Here is a 19,701-nt window from a genome sequence, read left to right on the forward strand (position 1 = left end):
GGAACATTGTAAAACAAAAACCCAGTCTTGTAAGTTGTTTTAAAAAATCAACTTATGTATTTAAACGTTTAAATTCCAAATATATAACTTTCTTGTATTTACTGGGGAGGTTGTTTTTGAAACAACAAAGCTCAAAAAAAATGAAGTTTCCAACTCCTATCAGGAAGGTCCAGAGCATGTAGGGAAAGAGCCAGAGAAACGTGTCAGTTAGGCCAGCCTGTGCTGCTGCTTCGGATGCATCAGCCTCCTTTCCTGTCCTCCCCTCACAGCCTCCCTAAAGTCATTTTCTAGTCTTTGGCACATGAGATGAAGTCAACAATTTTTAGGACCAGGTTGATGGCACCTACTCTCTTCCCATCTTATAAAGTACATCTCCACAGACTGTTAAGTTAAGCAATAATAGTCAATGGACAGTGATTGCTCATTCTGTGTATCCGAGTTTAAAAAGTCAAGAAACATAGGTGTCTTGTCAACAAACCAGGTTGTTTGGCCACTCCAAATGAATATTTTGCCTTGCAGATGGAAATAAGAATGAGTCCTTAGAGCTCACTTGTAAAGAGAGAGCATTGGAAGGGTGTGGTTTTAGGTCTTTAATGTTGTTGATTCTATTAAAGTGCTGCTTTTACTTGTCAATGGAGATACTGCACCCTATTTTCCTATGTGTGATAATTCTGGGAAGCTGTAGACATGTAAAACTAACAGCATTTTGCATAACACTTGGAAGGAAACTTAAGAATGCATAATAATGTAAGTGGTGAATAGAAACATATTGGGGAGAACTAGGTATAAGAAGGGCAAACTGCTGGGCCTGAAAGAGGGCCAGAAAAGTAAAAAATATATAAATCATTCCTATTGTCATGGTACCCCAAAGCAGCTGCCTTTCAGTTAGGACTACTTAGCAATACCTTTAAAGTAAATGTCGAGGGAGGATGTAAAGTGAATGTAGCTCCCATGGGAAAGCCCTTCAGCGAATTGTTTCCTTAAGGGCTAGCCTAAAGCTCCCGCCTAAAGCATACCCCAAAGCAGCTGCCTTTCAGTTAGGTCTTTCAGCTGCCTTTCATTTGATCTTTACAATATCCCTATGCAGTAGGTTCTGGTTTTATGTCTGTTTTACAGATGAAGACACTGAAGTAGAGTGAGATTAGCTCACTTGCCTGATCTAATAAGGCTAGTTAGTCATTGAACCATGATTTGAACCTAGGCTGCCCATCTTCAGAGTCTGAGCTGTTAACCTCTGATAGGAGTAGTTTGTAGCTACATGGTATACCTGAAGAGTCTAGCTTTAAGTTTGATTTTGGAGTTCAACCCTTTCTTTCAGGTCACCAGATGCCTTCTCTCTCAGCTCCCTAGTCCCCGAAGAAATAAGGTTCTTTCTGGCTGGTACTGCACGTCCAAAAATAAATGGTCCTCCAAGCCATTGGCCCTTTAGCATTTTCCTGAACTAGTCTTTTCCTAGGCATTCAGCCCAGCTCATCCTCCCAGCCTGCACCCTTATAGGTAAGGTTTGACTTACTGTTTGACAAAGTCCTTTCTCTTATTAACCTGCAGTTTTCTCTTCACATTCACATTCTTAGTTCTTACCCACCCCCACCCCTGGCCTCATATCTTTATATCTGCTTTGACCCTGCCAGCCACCCTCTTGGCTTTCACCCTTCCGTGGAATCATTGAGTTTTAGAGCTCAAAAGGAACTTTATAGAGTTGATCTGGTACATACCCCTGTTTTGTAAAGAGGAAATTGAAACCAGGAGAGGTGAAATAGCTTGCTTACCCAGCTAAATGTGACAGACTAGCACTTGATCCTTCGTTTCTTTACTCTAGTCTAGCACATGACATCATTACATCTACTGCCTGCTGCCTCTGCCCTCATTCAAGCCGGGCTCCAGAATGGTAGGCCCAACTATCTTGTTTACTTGGGGCATTTATAATTTGTAATTGTAACATCCATATATACTGAGGAGGCCTGGGACAGTTCTCACATACAATGAGAAGCTGCATCCTGTATCTGTACTGCATAATTGGAACTTTATGTACCCATGAACTTTCAAGGGAAGGCTGAAGTGGATCTACCAATATCAAGGAGTTTGGGGAATAGCAGGTCATTCACTGACTTAGAACTAAGGTAAGGACCTAATCAGAATTAGAGTCCAGGCCAGTGCTACGTGAAATGCTAGAACCTGTTTATTGACAAATAAAAGAGTGAAGTGATAACAGCTCTTTTGGGCACTTACAGTATACTTGGCACTGTGCCGTATACTGTGCCGTGTATTCCTCAGTCTTTACGGCGGTCACGTAAGGTAGTTAATATTTTTATGTCCATTTCAAAGATGAGGAAGCTGATGAGCAAGGGGGTTGACTAACTTGCCGAAAGTCTCACATTTAGAGACAAATTTGTATACAAGGAGAACTTATAAACATAGATGGACTCTCTGGTTTGGAATGGTTCAAACGTGTTGCTTCCTGAAGGCAAAGCTGTTGGCGAGATGATTTCTTGGGTTCCTTCCATCCCTCCGGTGTACAAAAGTGGCTCTGGGCCTGTTACCGTCCATGCAGGGGGCCTGGCCACGGTCGAGACTTCACCCCTGCCTCATGCCCAGGATGCTAGAAGTGCTAAGCAAAACAGGCTGCTGGAGAGTAGCCTGATTAAATACTGAGCACGCACCAGTGAAAGTCACAGAGACTTTGTCATGGACTTTTGCCGGGTTTTCTTAGATACGTTTCTTTTTTTTTTTTTTTTTTTTTTTTAAGACAAGAGCTGATTCTTTTTTTTTTTTTTTTTAATTTATTTAGTTATTTATCCATTTTTGCTGTGTTGGGTCTTCGTTTCTGTGTGAGGGCTTTCCCCAGTTGCGGCGAGTGGGGGCCACTCCTCATCGCGGTGCGCGGGCCTCTCACTATCGTGGCCTCTCTTGCTGCGGAGCACAAGCTCCAGACGCACAGGCTCAGTAGTTGTGGCTCACGGGCCTAGTTGCTCCGCGGCATGTGGGATCTTCCCAGACCAGGGCTCGAACCCGTGTCCCCTGCATTGGCAGGCAGATTCTCAACCACTGCACCACCAGGGAAGCCCTAGATACGTTTCTAATATGAGAAATCTAAGAAATCATGAGGTTATATTTATTTAATCCTTATTTTGAGGTTTCTCCAAGTTCAGATTACTTGTTTGATTTTTCTCCCCATGGACTTAATCCTATTGTTAAAGCTTCTGAAAAGTCAAGGTTTCATTCATTCATTCATTCATTCATTCATTCAGTGAGTGTGTATTCAGACCCTACTGTACACCAGCAACTGTTCTCAACAGAGCAGTGAACAAAACAGTCCCCCTGCTCTTGCGGAGCTAGTCTTGGCTTTGTGCCTTTCTTCTTCTCTATCGTTTTTACCCAGAGGGAGGTTTTTTTGGTCCTGGAAAGAAATCTGTTTTTTTTTTTTTTTGCTTTTTGCTTTTCACCAGATTAATAGTCTGTGTAAAAGGACTCTCTCCACTTAGAATTCCAGAGTATGTTATGGTTGTCCACAGCGAGCCAGCCTGAGTGCGTTTTCTTTGTAAACAACTCTCAGGCACCAGGAAGCCTCCTGACAGTCTTGGCTCACCATTGTTCTGCAGAGTGCCCAACTTGCAGAGAAGGCTGGGCGGTTACAGTTTCTGCCTGTGCTGGAGGAGTGGATAGAAGCAGAGGAGGGCTGCAGAGAACTGAGATGCAGCATGTTAGGTAATTGAAGAAAAGTTGTGGCCTGGGGTGGCATGGGATGGTCTGCTGTGTGCTACTGGCTGTTTTCTAGCATGGGACTTTGATCACTCTGGTATGTTGGCTTCAGCCAGTTGTATAGTGCACACATCAGATAAAACCTTTTCAGATAGATGGAGACCAAGTTGAAGTCTGGGCACTTCTCCTTGTTTTTGGAAATTCTATGAGAAGGGGAGAAAGAGCCCCAACTGTACACTGCCCCCTACTCACTGCCTGGCCATTCGTTAGTCCCTCAGACCAAATATAAGCACATTCTTTATCCACCTTGAGGACGAAGCCTGCAGAGAAATCAAAAGTAGCTCTTCCTCTTGCAGTGTGCTCCCCTAATTCAGATGGATGGTATAAACTACCCCTTTCCAGTGATCCTTTTTCCTCATCACTCCCCTCTTCCTTGGCTGGCCGCCAGCCTAGCCACAGTGCCTCTTCTCCTGTCGGGTACCTCTCCAGGGGCCTGCCTTCCAAGATGACTGAACTCTACATTAAAAGTTAACAATCTCAGCTTGAGTTTTCATGGTCTCCAAAGACCTTCTTTTTTGTTTTGTTAATTTAGTTTATATTGAAGCATAGTTGTTAACAATGTTGTGTTAGTTTCAGGTGTACAGCAAAGTGATTCAGTTATACATATACATATATCTATTCCGCCCCCCTCCCCCGCCATGCCGCACGGCTTGCAGGATCTTAGTTCCCTGACCAGGGATTGAACCTGGGCCCATGGCAGTTAAAATGTGGAGTCCTAACCACTGGACCATCAGGGAATTCCCTCCAAAGACATTTTTATTTGGAAAATACATAAAACATTTACATACAGGGACTTCCCTGGCGGTCCAGTGGTTAAGACTCTGTGCTTCCAATGCAGGGGGTGAGGGCTCAATCCCTAGCAGGGAACTAGGATCCCACATGCCGCGCGGCTCAACCAAAAAAAAAAAAACGCTTACATAACGAAAACAAAAAAAGAGGTATGAGATTTTTGATTTTTAAAAATATACTTTTAATGAAGTGAATTTTCTCACCTCTATCCCTCTAACTCTTCCACCCAAGCAACCACTGGTAATAATTTGATATACATCTTTCTGAATTTTTCCATGGCTGTACAGATAGCTATACTTAATATCTATAAATATAAAATAGTTTTTGATTCACACATGCAAGAAAGGGCTTATGTCCATATTTTTGGCTAGACACATTGTATTAGTTTCCAAGGCTGTCGTAACAAAGTACCAAAGGCCAGGTGGGTTAAAACAATAGAAATTAATTTTCTCACAGTTCTGGAGGCTAGAAGTCCAAAATCAAGGTGTTTTAGGGCTCTTCTCCTTCTCAAAGGCTCTAGGGAAGAAGCCTTCTTTGCCTCTTCCAGGTTCTGGTGGTTGCCATCAATCCTTGGCATTCCTTAGCTGTGGTAGCATAACTCCAGTCCCCATCTCTGCAGGGCCATCTTCCTACTGTGTGTCATTGTGCGTCCTCTCCTCTTCTAATAAGGACACCATTTAGATTGAATTTAGGACCAACCCTACTTCAGTATCACCTCATGTTTAATTACATCTGCAAGGACCCTATTTTCAAATATGGTCATCTTCTGAGGTTCCAGAAGGACTTGAATTTTAAGGGGGACACTATTCAACCCAGTATACACATTTTTCAGGATTTTATATTATTCCATTCTGTGAGTTTTACATAATTGAACAGTTTCTAGATTTTTTACTCTTATAAAAAAAAACACTTGGGACATTCATATACACACACTTTTATATACATATACTATTATTTCTGTAAGACAGATTCTCGGAAGTAGAATAGCTGGGTCAAAGAGCATTCACATTTTACACTTTAATAAATACTAACAAATTATCTACATAAACTTGCACCAATGTGTAACTTTCATTAACAGCATATGTAGATCATCAACACTGGATATTGCTGTTGTTTTGCTAGTCAAGAAACTGAAAAGTGGTATCTCACTTTAAGTCTCACCTTTTAGTGGAGTTGGATGTCTTTTCATGTGTTTCTTTTAGGCCATTTGTGTTTATTTTTCGTGAATTACTTGTTCATATTATCTACACAGAGAGAGCAAAGCAATGCCCTTTCCCTCTAGTCCTGCCCTCCTCATGTGTGGCACAAAGAGAGGCTCGAGCTCTCCAGTGACCCATGAGCAGTCAGAGGTGAGGGTCCTCAGGTCCACAGTCTGCCCAGTGTCTGTCACATGAGGCTCTTAATACAGTCTCTGACTCTATCTGTGCCTGAGGGGAGTATCCTCTGTAGATTTTAAGCAGTGACCATATTTCGTGATTCATTTGTATTACCCCAGCATGCCTTCTGGCACTTAAATATTTCCCAGAGTTAATTTGTCAGGGGGCGGGTTGTTGCCTGTTGCTATTCTCACACATTTTCTCTTCTAGATGAACTTTAGAATGCTGTGGTCACAGCCCCACCCCATCTCCACCTTCACCAATAAGAGACTCTGATGGGATTCTGTCCAAGTTGTCTTAAGGTTCATATATGTATTTTTTGAGTAGACTTGACATCTTTATGATATTTAGTCTTCCCATCGAGGATCATGGTATGATATGTTTATTTAGGTCTTATTTTATATCCTTCAGTAAAATTTTCTAGTTTTACCTTTCTTGTTAAATTTATTGCCAGTTTTTATGAGTGAGATCATTTTCCATTTCCATTTTTAAATGATTATGGTCAGCAGTGTAAGAACACTATTGATGTTTACATGTCTAGAGATCTCTATCTTGTGTTCTTCCACCTTGTTAAATTATCTTTTATTGTTTTCTTTTCCTTTCTTGATTTTCTTTGGGTTTTCTTCCTCCACCTGCTTTTCACATATCTATACCTGTTAATCCCAAGAATATCTAAAGCTCAGAATAAAACTAATATAAGTTACAGTTAAAATAATCTCTTGATACCCTTAGGTTCAGAACTGCCTGCTACTAGCCCATGAAGCACCTTTGTATAAATTAGAAGAATTTCTCCTGACACTTTACTCTTATCTCCTGGGAAGATTGTCATAATTAATTGATTCATTTGGAATATGACACATTACTACAGAAAAATGTGATGATAAATATATGCAGCTCTCCAGTGTCTCCCTTAGATGAGGAGCTCTTGCGCCATCTCAGCCTGCACAGACATTCTCCATAGTGCTGCTTAGAGCCATAGATTGTGTTATCACTGCCTCTGGAATCACCCCTTTCTTCCCAAGCCCACTGCCTCAGTTAAGACTCTCGTTATAGGGACTTCCCTGGCAGTCCAGTGGTTAAGACTCCGTGCTTCCAGTGTAGGGGCGTGTGGGTTTGATCCCTGGTTGGGGAACTAAGATTCCACATGCTGCAGGTTGCAGCCAAAAAAAAAAATTAAAAAAGAAAAAAGACTCGTATTTCACCTCTCATCACAATACAACCCCTCCCTCCCCCATAAAAGGACAAAAACAAAGTATAACCGGGTCTTCCTCTTCCCAGCCTCTCTCTTCCAGGACACCCTAGTCACAACCCACAATCCACAATCCAGAATAACCTTCCTAGAAGGAAGCCCTAGAAGTCCTCATCACAGTCTTCCTCAGCAGCCTCTGTCCTCTTATCCCCGCCCCACCGCATCCTCTGTGCTCTTCCCACTGCACCCAGGTGCCTCGGTAATTCCTCTTGCCTGTCAGTCTCAGTTTGCTCATCTGTAAAATGAGAATAGCAATGCCTCCTCAGTAATTATGTGGTAAACAGTAAACGATATATTACCTGCAAAAATGACTCGTATTGGGCTTGACGCGGAGCACGTTAGTTTTCTTTCCCCTTCCTACCCCCTCCCTCACAAGTACTTTGGAAATGGAAATGCTGTATAATTGTAACATGTTGTTATGATTATTTATGCCTCATTTCATGTCCATTACCCAGAGTTCTTGTATTTTGGCAAGAATTCATCATATTTGACCTCTAATAAGGAACATTTGAAAATATTCCAGAAGGGAAAAAAAAAAGTTTCATTGCAGCCTGAGTGTGCCACTGAAACAGGTTCCACGAAAGGGTTTTCTGCTGCCCCTGGAGGCTCCTGGTGAACACTGTGTGTGCCAAGGTGTGCGTAGCCCCCTGGATGAGAAGAGTGGGTGGCAGCTGCCTCAGGGAAACACAGGTTCTGTCTGCAGGAGATGGAGGATGCTCAGGAGACGTGCTGAGAACAAACACAGCCCTCCCCCGATGAGGATTTCTTATACTGCACGACTGCTGCCTTCTGCTGACTACAGAAAATGTTTTGTGGTTAAGAGTCGGTTTCCACGTGTGTTTATTGGTTTAAAGGACTGACTTGGTTTCGGCCACATTTGGTCGTCTGTTGTCTTTTGTTGTAGGCTCTCTCCTGATTTGGTTTCCATTGGGTTTTAATCAGAAACCATCTGTGAAACATTTTGGATTCAAATTAGAGTTTATCAGAAACATCTATCTCAATTCTCTAGCATATTTTTTTTACGTGAAATGTTCTCTATTAACTATAAAAGATTCAGCAAAACTGAGATGTTGGGATTCTGGGCAGTCAGCAATGGCCACTCAAAAGACCTGCTATGTTACATTAGCCTCCCAGCATGTATGCTTCAAATACTAAAATTAAAGTGCTATATGGTTATGTTGTATCTGGTCCCTTAGGATTACTTGTGAATAAAGTCAATCACAAACTCAATTATATGTAATGATTTAATATAAAGCAATTTAACATTAAATACTTCAGTTCTTTTACTACTAATCAAATGAGTAAAAATATGAACATTTAAATGAACTAAAGGGAGATGGTGATTTGTTAGTTGAGGTATTTGAAAAGCCCCACTTGTTTGAAACACATGTGAACAGTTAGAACTCTTTCTTGACCAATACAGTACTGTCTACTATACTTTAACTTTTATGTATGACTCAGAATAGGAAGTTGTTGGTTAGAAAGCTACTACTTGTCTCTCTAAATCCCTTCTGTAAGCAATAAAGTAACAGTGATAGATATATGATAAAACTAGCATAGTAAAATGTTAATGGTAGAACCTAGGTAGTGGATATACTGATATCTACTGTAAAATTCTTTCAACTTTACTGTATTCTGGAAATCTTTCATAATAAAATATTGGGGGAAAATTCATCTTAAAAAAAAAAAAGAAAGAAACATCTATCTCAGAGAACACAGGTGAAACCCAGAACGGAACAGAAAGCAAACAAGAAGTAATGTAATAATATTATGAACAGAATAGTCTCAGAGGGAAGGGACACAGAGAAACCGAGAAGAGCTGCATAGAAACAAAGCCAACCCTTCAGAGAAGGACCAGAGAAAGGTGTGGGGAGCCAGCAAGCTGTCACATCAGGGTCTGGGTGGGGCATTCTTCTAGTTCTGACCAACCTGCAGTCCTTGGGGCTAGAAACCATGGTTAGTAGCCCCTACCCACCCTGAGCTCGGACAGAGTGCTAACGGGCAGATGCAGTTCACTCTACTCCAAAGATGGGCCCCTGAAAAGTCCTGTCTCTCCTTTCCATCCCTACTGTCTGTGCCCTTTTCTCAGTTTTCCTTCCCAGAGCCGTCCTGGCCTCCACTTGAACTTGTGAACCCAGGGCCTAGGGTGTCAGAGAAGACATGCATGCAGAGGGGCTCATCACTGACGATGGGGCCACCCTTCCTGCCTGCCCCTCCCCCATGTGCTGTAGCCGGGTCAGACCTATGGGTTGCAGGTTAGAAAACGGTGGAAGAACTGCATCTCCAACCCCATGTCTCCGAATATAGCTCCTCAAAGTGTTTGACTTCAGTTGTTGATTTGACTTAGGAGATACTTGTATGTGTTAAAAAATATTTTCCACAAAGCCTAGAGGAGGATACAGAGAAAAGTACCTCTCCTTTCCACCTCTGGCCCCTAAGCCGTCTGTTCCCTTCTCTGGGGTTAATGTATTTGATATGTACCTTTTCAGAGGTCACATGCACTTATCACTGTTAGCTTTTAAAATTATTCTTATGTCTTTCTGCTTCTATTGCTGTGGCGCCTAGATTTACCTGCTCTATCTGCTTTCTCCATATCCCTTCCTCTCTCAGACTTTGACCCCTGGTGGACAAATGAGTGTGAGCAGAATGAGTCGGACCCCATCCCTGCCAACTGCACCGGCTGTACCCAGAAATTACCCCTCAAGGTGATGCTCCTGGAAGACACCCCAAGGAAATTTGAGAGACTCCATCCTCTGGTGATCAAGGTGAGCAAGAAGGCAGATTCTCCCACTGATCGATTACCCATTTATTGACTAGGAAACATCAAGCGCCGTGACATTCATGATTAGTAATTCCATGTTGTCTTGTTGCGCTTTTGTTTTCTGCCTTGCCAAGACCGGACAACCCCTGTCATCTGAGGGGCTTCAGCATTTTTTGTGCCAGTACCCTGAGGTGACAGAAGGCTTCACCGAAGGGTTTTTCACCAAGTGGTGGCGCTGCTTTCCTGAACGGTGGTTCCCGTTTCCTTACCCATGGTGAGTGTGGAAAGGACCGCTCAGCGTGCCTGTGTGTAGAGAGGGGGCAGACCAAATGTCAAAATGGTACTATGGATAGTTACTGCCAAGACGCTGCTATGCCCAGCACTGTGCAAGCACTTTGCAATACACCCTTCAAGTCAAATGATACTCAGGAGGGCACTGTTGCAAACTTGATGAGAGAGAAAGTGGGTGAGTCCAAAGAGGTGTGTCAAGAGGGGCACCACTGTGGTGGACACCAAGATTGCCTAATAGACTCATAATTTACTTCTAAGTATGTGTTTAGCATTTGTGTTCATGCTGAGTGGGCCCTGAGCATTGAGGACTGCAGAGAGAGCACAGAGAATAAAAGGGAAAGCTATTTCTTGGCAGCCAGGCTGTGTGCCTTGGTACTGAGTATCTGTTACTCGTTGGTGATGCTCATAATAGCTCTGGGAAGTAGGAATTATCACTGTCGTTTTTCAGATCAGAAAAGTGGGAATCAGAGAGGTTAAGTACCTTGCTTAAGGTCACGCAGCCAGAATTGAAACCCAGGTCTATCTCCTTGTTCCTTGCTGTGTCCTATAGAAGACATGGTCTGTTTCTTCACGTGAAAGTTGCTTTCTAGAAGAAAAGGAAGGCCAGTTTACTTCTAGAACCATTCCAAAGAGAATTAAAACTGCTTTTTCAGGCCTTTTGTCAGATGATTTCTGTGTTTCTGCCTTTCTTTAAATTTGTCGTTTATTTACATGATCAAATACTCGGTGTAACGAGCTGATACAGGCTTCCTACTCCATGCTGCTCCACCTCAGAAGGTTCGCGATTTTTGCCTCCTCCTCCTCCCTTCTTCTCTCTTGCCCTGTCTGCTGTTACTTCAGTCTCTTTGCCAAGGGAGGATGAATGGAGTGTTCTTTTCTCCCTCTATATGTTGTTTTAGCTGGATTTTATAAACACCCCACCCACACAGACAAATCATGGCAGTAGAGTTTGTGTGTGTGTGTGCGTTTTACTATTAATTGATTTGGCATGACTGTTCTTCATGGACCTAATACTTCAGATATTGTCCTGACATTTTTCCCTCTTCACCCACCGCCCACAGTTTTCCCACCCTTGCCGAGCTCTGTTAGTCACGAAGTTAGGCTGGCTTGCCCAGTTTAACTACATTTTTGTCTTTTACACATTTTACAGGAGAAGACCTCTGAACAGATCACACCTTTTACGTGAGCTTTTTCCTGTGTTCACCTACCTGCCATTTCCAAAAGAAGCCTCCTTGAAAAAGTGCTTCCTTCTTCAACCAGAACCTATTGTGGGGAGTAAGGTAGGAAATTTTGAGAGGACTTGGCTCTAGAATTTTTCTCATTTGGTACCTGGGCTGATGTCATAAGGCCTTCCCTGCATGTCAACTTAGGGGGTGAATTGAGGGGTCACCCACGTAATCTAAAGTTCTCTCCTCCTGCTGCTTGCCAACAGACCTGACTTTTTACTGAAGACACGCTTACAGAAAGTCTAGTTACCTTGCAGATGTATTTCCTGCCCTTAACACCTGGGGGCAAGTTACTTTTCTATATTAAAGGAAGTAATATCCTAAAATTTGAAGGGTCCTGAGCATCCCATTAGTCTGACTTCCCTACCTCCAAGTAGAAAGCAGGCAGACTATGAATGAATAGTATGTAAATGAATAGTCCAGCTTACTCATTTTATAGAGAAGGAAACTGAGCCCCAGAGAGATAAAGTCATTTGCCCAAGGACACAGCAAGTTAATAAGAGGTCTCTCCTCACCCTCCACTCCCAGGTTGGCTTTCCCCAGAAAAAAACAAATGAGAAACTTCAGATAGAGAACCGGGAAAGCAAAAAGCTTGGGAGCATGGAGAGGTTTGGGAACAAAAAGGCTGACAAGCCTGTGCCTGAGGCAGGCAGCCCAGTGTGTGTGGCAGTGGTTCTCACCTCAGTCCGTGGCCAAGTACCCAGAGCCCACATTTACCGTCTCTGGGGCCAGCGGACTGGGCAGAGCTGTTCTGTGTTTGTGTCTGTTTACTTTTCTCTGAATTGCTCTTTTTTTGAGTCTCATTCCTGAAGAAGGTTTTTGAGCCTGGATTGGTTTGGAATAATTAAAAGGATGAATTTTCTTTTATTAAAAAATTAAATTTGCTGAACTGTGACCCCTACCAACTCTGGGTTGTGTCTTTAACCTCCTGACACTATTGTTTGGCTCCAATTTGCTGAATCGTGTTAAAGGAATTTCAAAGCCTTTAAAAACAATCATTTCATCTAGAAGTAAGAACTTCTGTCTGCCAGCTGTAGGGTGGAGGTGCTGGGCTGTTGCCTCAGATTTTAAAGAATTTTATCCTTCTGTCTTCGGCTAGAACTCGGGGCCCTAGTATGATTTCATCTGCATAATTATGATATAATTCTGGGTGAGGGCCTTGATCTTTATCTTGGGTTTTCCCACTTGAACCTTAAGTTAATTTCACCAGTCTGCTTAACAGGGACACCAAGGAGCCCAGCCAAAGGGTTAAATACACAGTTACACAGACGCCTGTCAGAGTCATCTTGTTGCAGTTCTCAAGGATGTTTTGGGAAGGGGAGTGGCCCAAATAGGCAAAAATCCTGAGAGTCTGATTTCTTAGAGCATCTGTTCCCCATCCTGGCCCAGGCTGTCCTTCCTCCACAGCCTTGTTACTCCGCCCTTGGTCCACATCCCTGTGCCCTGGACCCTGGTAAAGTCACATGTCTGTGGGCCCAGAATCCAAGAGGCAGCCTTGGGATAGAAGATAAGCAGTGGGAGCTGATTGTTGAGAGGCCCTGGGGGAAGAGGTGAGGGGCTCCAAGGCCCACTTTACCCACCCCATGGTGTTGCCTAGGGCTGGCCCACTCCATCCTGTTGTCAGTTTCTCCTCATCCTGAATGTGAAGGAACATGGTCCCACCCCCTCTCAGGCCTATATGAAACAGAGATACATCCGCTCATTTTTGTCTTCTGGGATTTTTTCAAGACTGCATATGTCAGGGCTTCTGCCAGTGTTACTACCAGTCAGTCACAGGCCAGCTCAAGACACTAGTCCTCCTTCTGTCACTATAGCAGCAGTTGAAATGGCTCTAGCGTTTCCATGGACACAGAGTCATAGCCAGGGCCTGTGGGAGCAACCGAGAGACCAGGGTTGGGGAGCAGGAGAAGATAGGGCCACATCCCAAGGCTCTAGAGGACCCAAGCGGAAAAACCAGGATGTGGCCCAGGGAGTCAGACTTCTTACCCCTGCTTTATAAGGGCATATAAAGAGCTTCCCTAGAGGGCAGGGGCTGGGAGGAGGGGGAAGAGGGGAGGGAAGGGGAGACCCTAGGGGTTTTCTCTCGCCATCTAGAAAGGAAGAGAAGCCTGAGCAAGACCAACCTCTCCCTTTATCTCTACTCCCTGCCGCTCCCCAACCCCAGGGTTCACAGCTCTACCTGGAACACAGCAGGTTGCACTTAATGCCTGTTGGTAGCAGTATTGTGCCCTCAGCAGTGCAGTAGTTACCTGTGTAGGTGTATATCCTGGTTATCTCCTTAGCTTTCAAAATCAGAGGCTGATCTTACTGTCATTAGTTTTTAATCAGTAGCATCATGTATCTGCTCACTTGAGTCTTGCCAAAAAGTATAAACTTGAACTTGCTGCTGTCAAAACCCTAACAGTAAGTGATAATGTTCCATGGACCATTGTCCGAAGGATATGCAAACTATCTATCTGGGTCAAACCAGACCCTCAGAAGATTGCCTATTTAGATCACCACACGTTGGCCTCTGCTAGACTTTTTTTTTTTTTTTTTTTTTTTTTTTTGCTGTACGCGGGCCTCTCACTGCTGTGGCCTCTCCCGTTGCGGAGCACAGGCTCCGGACACACAGGCTCCGCGGCCATGGCTCGCGGGCCCAGCCGCTCCGCGGCATGTGGGATCTTCCGGGATCGGGGCACGAACCCGTGTCCCCTGCATCGGCAGGCGGACTCTCAACCACTGCGCCACCAGGGAAGCCCCCTCTGCTAGACTTTTGTTAAAATACAATTAGATATTTCGCTTTTGACCTACTTTGAAACTGTGGCTAGAAATAGTTGTGAATTATGAAGCTCGTGCCATTTCTGTTACAGGACTGTCATTGAGGATGCTGCCCACAAAACTACACGATGTCTCTTTTAGGAAAAACCATAGAAGAAATCTTACCCTGGTCTCAGTACCAGGAGATGCCATACTTAGGAGAAACTAGTTTGTTTTTGTCTTTTGGACGTAACTGTGAATTGTGTTCTTGGTACTGTTTTCCTCTGCTTAGGCTGCGAGGAAGCTCAGAGCCATATGTGTAAGAGTTTTTGTGTATTACTGTCCCATGCTCCAGGGTTTTATTTTGTTTTCCTTTCCTTCCTTTTCTTCCCCCATGTCTTCTCCTCCAGATGCATAGGATGCATGACCTGTTTACCATTGGCAGCGGCGAGGCCATGTTGCAACTCATCCCTCCCTTCCAGTGCCGAAGACATTGCCAGTCCATGGCGATGCCACTAGAGCCAGGGGATATTGGTAGGTGGAGCCCCCGGCGGGCAAGGTCACTGGAGGGCCTTTTTACTTTTTAACTCAAAAAACATTCTAAAAATTAAATATTGCCTTCACAAAGATTCATTAAGTAGAGTTAAAAATAGCATTCTTTTATTAAAAAGGTCAATATTTATGCTTAGATGTAATGAGAAGTAATGAGAAAATGTAGCAGAGAGAAATGTCTTGTATGCACATTTAGAATGTATGTGTCCACTGGCTTTATTTATTTATTTTTTTGGCCACACCACGTGGCTTGTGGGATTTTAGTTCCCCGACCAGGGATCGAACCCAGTTCCTCAGCAGTGAGAGCATGGGGTCCTAACCACTGGACTGCCAGGGAATTCCCTCCATTGGCTTTAGAGATTTCAATTTAGAAAGAATTATTATGGGGAGTATTTAGAGTGATCCTTTATTTTACGGATAAGGAGATTGAGATCCAGAGAGGAGAGGTGACCACCTCAAGGCCCCACCATCAGTTAGGCAAAGCATCAGTGTTAAGTGACTCCTTTCACTGAGTCAGGCCAGAGGAGGTACAGTTCAGATTTGAGGAAACCCTTTCTGTGCCTGTTTTGCTAATAAAACAATGCAGGCAGTATGTAAGGGCAGCAGCCACCCAAGGAAATACTACCTTCCGTGTGGGTCCCACAGCCAGGTCACAGCCTCACAGTCATCACTCACCCTTGGCTCCATGATTTCCCACTGTGACTTGTTCTGTACCTGATACTCTAAAAATCCGTTCCAAAGAAACAGCCTTGAATCAACTGCTGTCAGTAGCCGTCAGTTTGACAGTGGAATTTTCTTGGCAGAAGCACATAAATCAGCAAGCATCACCATTGGCCCTCCTTTTCTTGCCTCACAAAACCTAGGGGAGCCCTGGAGTTCCTGGCAGAGCCCAGACTGGTTTTCCAGTTGATTTCTTTTAATTTTATCTATTCGGAAGACCCCAATCCCTAGAAACCTCTCACCTCATTTGGAGGTCGGATGCAGACTGCGAACTGCCAAACTTTAACCCAACCAAGTTATATAACTTTTAGTTCAATTTAAAAATGAAAAAATAAAAATAATGCACAAATTAAGCATTAACCAATAATGGAGCACAGCTGGTCTGGCCCTTGAGAATTACTGCAGAAAAGAGGATTCTTATGTGGAAATTATTCCGAAACCATCTTCCTTTAGTGGAGTGACGCTGCACAAGTCTGTATGGCATTCTGAGTTTGGAATGTGTAGTTGTGCTTGAAAAAGTTTCTGTCTTATGTTCTACAGATGCCTGACAGTTCAGACAACCACAGAAACACTTTAGTTATCCAAATTCCATGTTTTCGGCTCCCACAAGCATTCAGAATGCCAATTATAGAATTAGGGAAAAAGAAAAAAAGATGGGTGAGTGGCAGTGGTCAAAGAAGCTTTGTGCCTCAAAGGCTGCTGTGGCTGGTCCAGAACAGCTTAAAATCCAGAGCCTGATGCTTATCATGCTGTGACTGGCAGATTGCTGACCAGAGGGGAAGGAGCCCTGTGGTTGGCAGTGTCCATGAAGGCCAGCACATGACAGGAACGTCGAGAACTAATGGAGACTGACCAGAGCAAGGGGAAGCGGGCAAGTCAGGAGAAGAGTGGAGGTGGAGAGGGCGGAGGAGGACAGTGGACACCTGAAGCAGTGGCAGAAATAGAAGCAGTGGCCGCAGCTGCCACAGTGAAAAATGAGGGCAGGAGACCGTGACAGTGGAGGAGACTAATTTAGTGGCTGTAGGACAGGTGGCAGCTCCTGCACCTAAGAGACCCTTAAGAATAGCACTGTGACAAGCAGGTTCTGTGTTTTTTGACAAAATAAGCATTATCCTGTCAAAGCTGAGGGGCAGGGGATCACCAGAAAACCTGTGACGGGCGGCGTTTTCAAGAATGACGTGGGTGTCAGGCATCAGAGGCTGATGCTGGTGAGCCCACACACCTGCCATGATGGTACAGTCATGGCTCGTAGTAACCTTTCTGGAGTCACGAAGTAGAGGGCACATCCGTTCAGCGCTCTCAGTTTAAAGATGGGTAGTATATATCATTCTTTAGAAATTTTTCCATCAGGAAGTTATTGAAGTGTTAAAATTGTTTAACTTTACCTTCCTAGCCTATTCCTATTGCTCAAATGATATAGGTCGGTGTTTCCTAATCGATTCTTCAGATCACTCATGACCCTAGGGGGCAAACAGGAGCCCCTTGGAAAGACCCTTGGCAAATAGGGCTCTTGAGTCATTGACTTTGGGAAATGCCTCTCTTGTTGAAACATAGTATACATTAGTGTACAAAAGGCCCTGAAAAGCCTTGGAGAAATCCAGTGTTTTTCAAACTTACTTGACCAGGGAACCCTTTTTCCTTGGACTATTTTATGGGATGCTACTGTCTGCAGAATACAATTTAGGAAATCCTGGTTTGGGTTAATCTGGATGTTCTGTAATGAGACCATATTATGTATAACCTCAGGAGAATTGGATAGGGGGTCCTGGCGCCCCTCAGAACCCGTTCTATCTTCTTGCTGAAAAACATGAGACCTGAGAATTGATGTCCCATATCAGCCTTATCTAGAGCATCCTGCTTTTGTAAACCTGCTGAATGGTGATTCACAGTTACCCAGGTGAGGGCTGGTGATGAAGCACTTTGGTTCATAGTGGCTCCCATTGGCTGTCAGGTTACAGAGAGGACTGATAATAACTGGGGATACTTAGGCCAGGAAGAGCTAAAAGACCTCCAGAGCAAGCATTGCCTCTGAGTCTGTAGGTGAATCTGAGGGCAGCTTTGGCGGACCTGCCTTGCTCGTGCCCATGGGTAGGCTTGACATTCACATGCTTTCCTTGTTCGTGTCTCCCTTCAAGGCTATGCTGGCGTCACCCACTGGAAGGTCCACATTATAGCCAGAGGGGTCCAGCCTTTGGTCATTTGTGATGGAACCACCCTCTCAGAACTGTAGGAAACAGAACTAAAGGAACAGGTTTGAGAGCTGAAGACCGGATCGAAAGGGGGAAAATAAAAACAAAAAACGATGAAACCACTTTCCAGGGGTTGGTTGCTTAGTTACCTGCCCTGTGCATGCGTGTGTGAGCCAGTTGTGTGTTGGAAGCAAAGGCCAGAGCCCAGCCCTCCCAACTCTTCCAGACCAGCTGCTTGGCCAGGACTTTGCCAACACCCATCTGTGAGAGACTGGCCTCTTCCAGGCCTTTTGGCACCAAAGCCTTGAGGCTGCCCTTCAGGCAGGGAGCACAGTTGATACCTTCCCTCACTTGCATGATATGATCCCCTCTGCTGGCTCCCTGGCCACGAGAGGGCAGTCACCAGGTCCTGACTTTGGAGCCATCCTCTACCAGGTGGGCCTGCCTGTCCTCTCTTCCTGGTCACAACACCCTGTACTTTTTTATGGAAAGCCATGGATGATTAAAGAAGTCATTGCAGCTTCCCAAGCAGAATGGAATCTAGAACCGGTGAAAAAGGATCAAATAACCTCAAACTGCACTCAAGAAGTGCACTTCTTTCCCAGTGTCCATGGCTCTTGGGAGTATCAGCAATGCCAGGTTGGAGTCTGATTGTAATTGAAATGGTAATTCCTAAGGTAATACTTGTCTCCATTCTATCAGTTCTTACGCCTCTCCCCTCCTTTCCCTTCTCCCTTGCCTATCTGGATGGCTTCTCAGAAGTCGGGCTCCTGGTCCGCCTCCCTTGGATGGGCCATCGCCCTTTACTGCTGAGGCAGCACTGTTCTTGTCAACTATGTTGCTTTTACCAAATGTCTTTGGAGGGGGATAGGGTGCCTCCCTGGGTTTGATCTTTAGGGTCCAACTTTCTGCAGGAAAGATGTTTTACAGACGTGTCAAGCTGATGTAATGTGGTTGGGGAAGGAACTCCAGACCCAGAGTGTTGGCCAGCTGGGCGTACGACTGTGTGACCCTCTGTCTTGAAATGATTTCTCTCTCTGTACTGGGAGCCAAGGTGAGGTGTTTTTATTTTTTGTGAAAATATAAAATTATGGTCTTTTGATTGGATGATTCACTATGCTCATTGTTTTCCCCAAGTGCTTTTAGTGTGTCTTAAGTGTGTAAAGAAGGACACTCTTGTTTCCTTTTTCCCTTTATTATCCCTTTATCGACTCTTAAAAATCTGGCTTCTGGGGCTTCCCTGGTGGTGCAGTGGTTGAGAGTCCGCCTGCCGATGCAGGGGACGCGGGTTCGTGCCCCAGTCCGGGAAGATCCCACATGCCGCAGAGCAGCTGGGCCCGTGAGCCATGGCTGCTGAGCCTGCGCGTCCGGAGCCTGTGCTCCGCAGCGGGAGAGGCCACAACAGTGAGAGGCCCGCGTACCGAACAAAAAAAAAAAAAAAAAAAAATCTGGCTTCTGATCATGCCATTGCCCAGTTGAAGAAAAAGCAAACCACACTGCAGCCCTGGTTCTGAACTGCAGAAATCAAACAGATACTGGAGGTGTCTGTGTCGAGTTACAGACCAGAGGCAGACAGTGGTGAGGGAAGAGGGTGGGTGTGACTCCTTATGGGGTCTTCTTCATCCTTGGAGGCACCCCTGCACCTTGTCCCCAGGCCCTCTTTCTCTACACATCTCACAAGCAGCAGTGAGGATCATCAGGTGCTTGAGTGGCCTGTGTGGGGGCTTGTAGAGGACAAGGAGGGTTCACAGAGTCCAGGGTGGAAAAGCTCAGAGCCTCCTCCACGGTCTTGAGTGAAACTAGGATGAATTGTACCTGAGGGAATTTTTCCTTCAAAGAATCAGGCGTGTGTGAATTGATACAGGAAAAACAAAACTTTGTGTCCATATGAAAGTCATGCTGCTAAGCAGTTACAATTTAAGAGGTTTTAGATCAGAGAGATCATTTGGAGGCCAGCTTTGTGCAAGCTTTTCGAGCCTTTTCAGTGTCCTTACCCCTGCTGCATACGGGGAAGATTTATACGTAAACAAGTTCTTTAGAGGCCTCTCAG

The 19,701-nt window shown here is 44.5% G+C and overlaps 1 protein-coding gene across 6 annotated transcripts in view; it reads left to right on the forward strand.

The window, feature by feature from the left end:
- The window catches only part of LOC309813478 (bombesin receptor-activated protein C6orf89 homolog), a 29,469-nt gene extending 10,716 nt beyond the window's left edge, over positions 1–18,753 (forward strand). For all 6 annotated transcript variants that reach the window (XM_082638410.1, XM_082638409.1, XM_082638407.1 and 3 more), the window contains 5 exons: positions 9,784–9,938; positions 10,069–10,208; positions 11,376–11,505; positions 14,601–14,724; positions 17,598–18,753. In XM_082638410.1, coding sequence (XP_082494536.1) covers positions 9,784–9,938; positions 10,069–10,208; positions 11,376–11,505; positions 14,601–14,724; positions 17,598–17,692 — 644 coding nt within the window. In that variant the 3' untranslated portion in view covers positions 17,693–18,753. The remainder of the gene's footprint in view (positions 1–9,783; positions 9,939–10,068; positions 10,209–11,375; positions 11,506–14,600; positions 14,725–17,597) is intronic.
- The last annotated feature ends 948 nt before the right edge of the window (positions 18,754–19,701 follow it).

This window comes from Mesoplodon mirus (genome assembly GCF_964341445.2).
Source record: "Mesoplodon mirus genome assembly, chromosome: 12".
Classification (NCBI taxonomy): Eukaryota; Metazoa; Chordata; class Mammalia; order Artiodactyla; family Ziphiidae; genus Mesoplodon; species Mesoplodon mirus.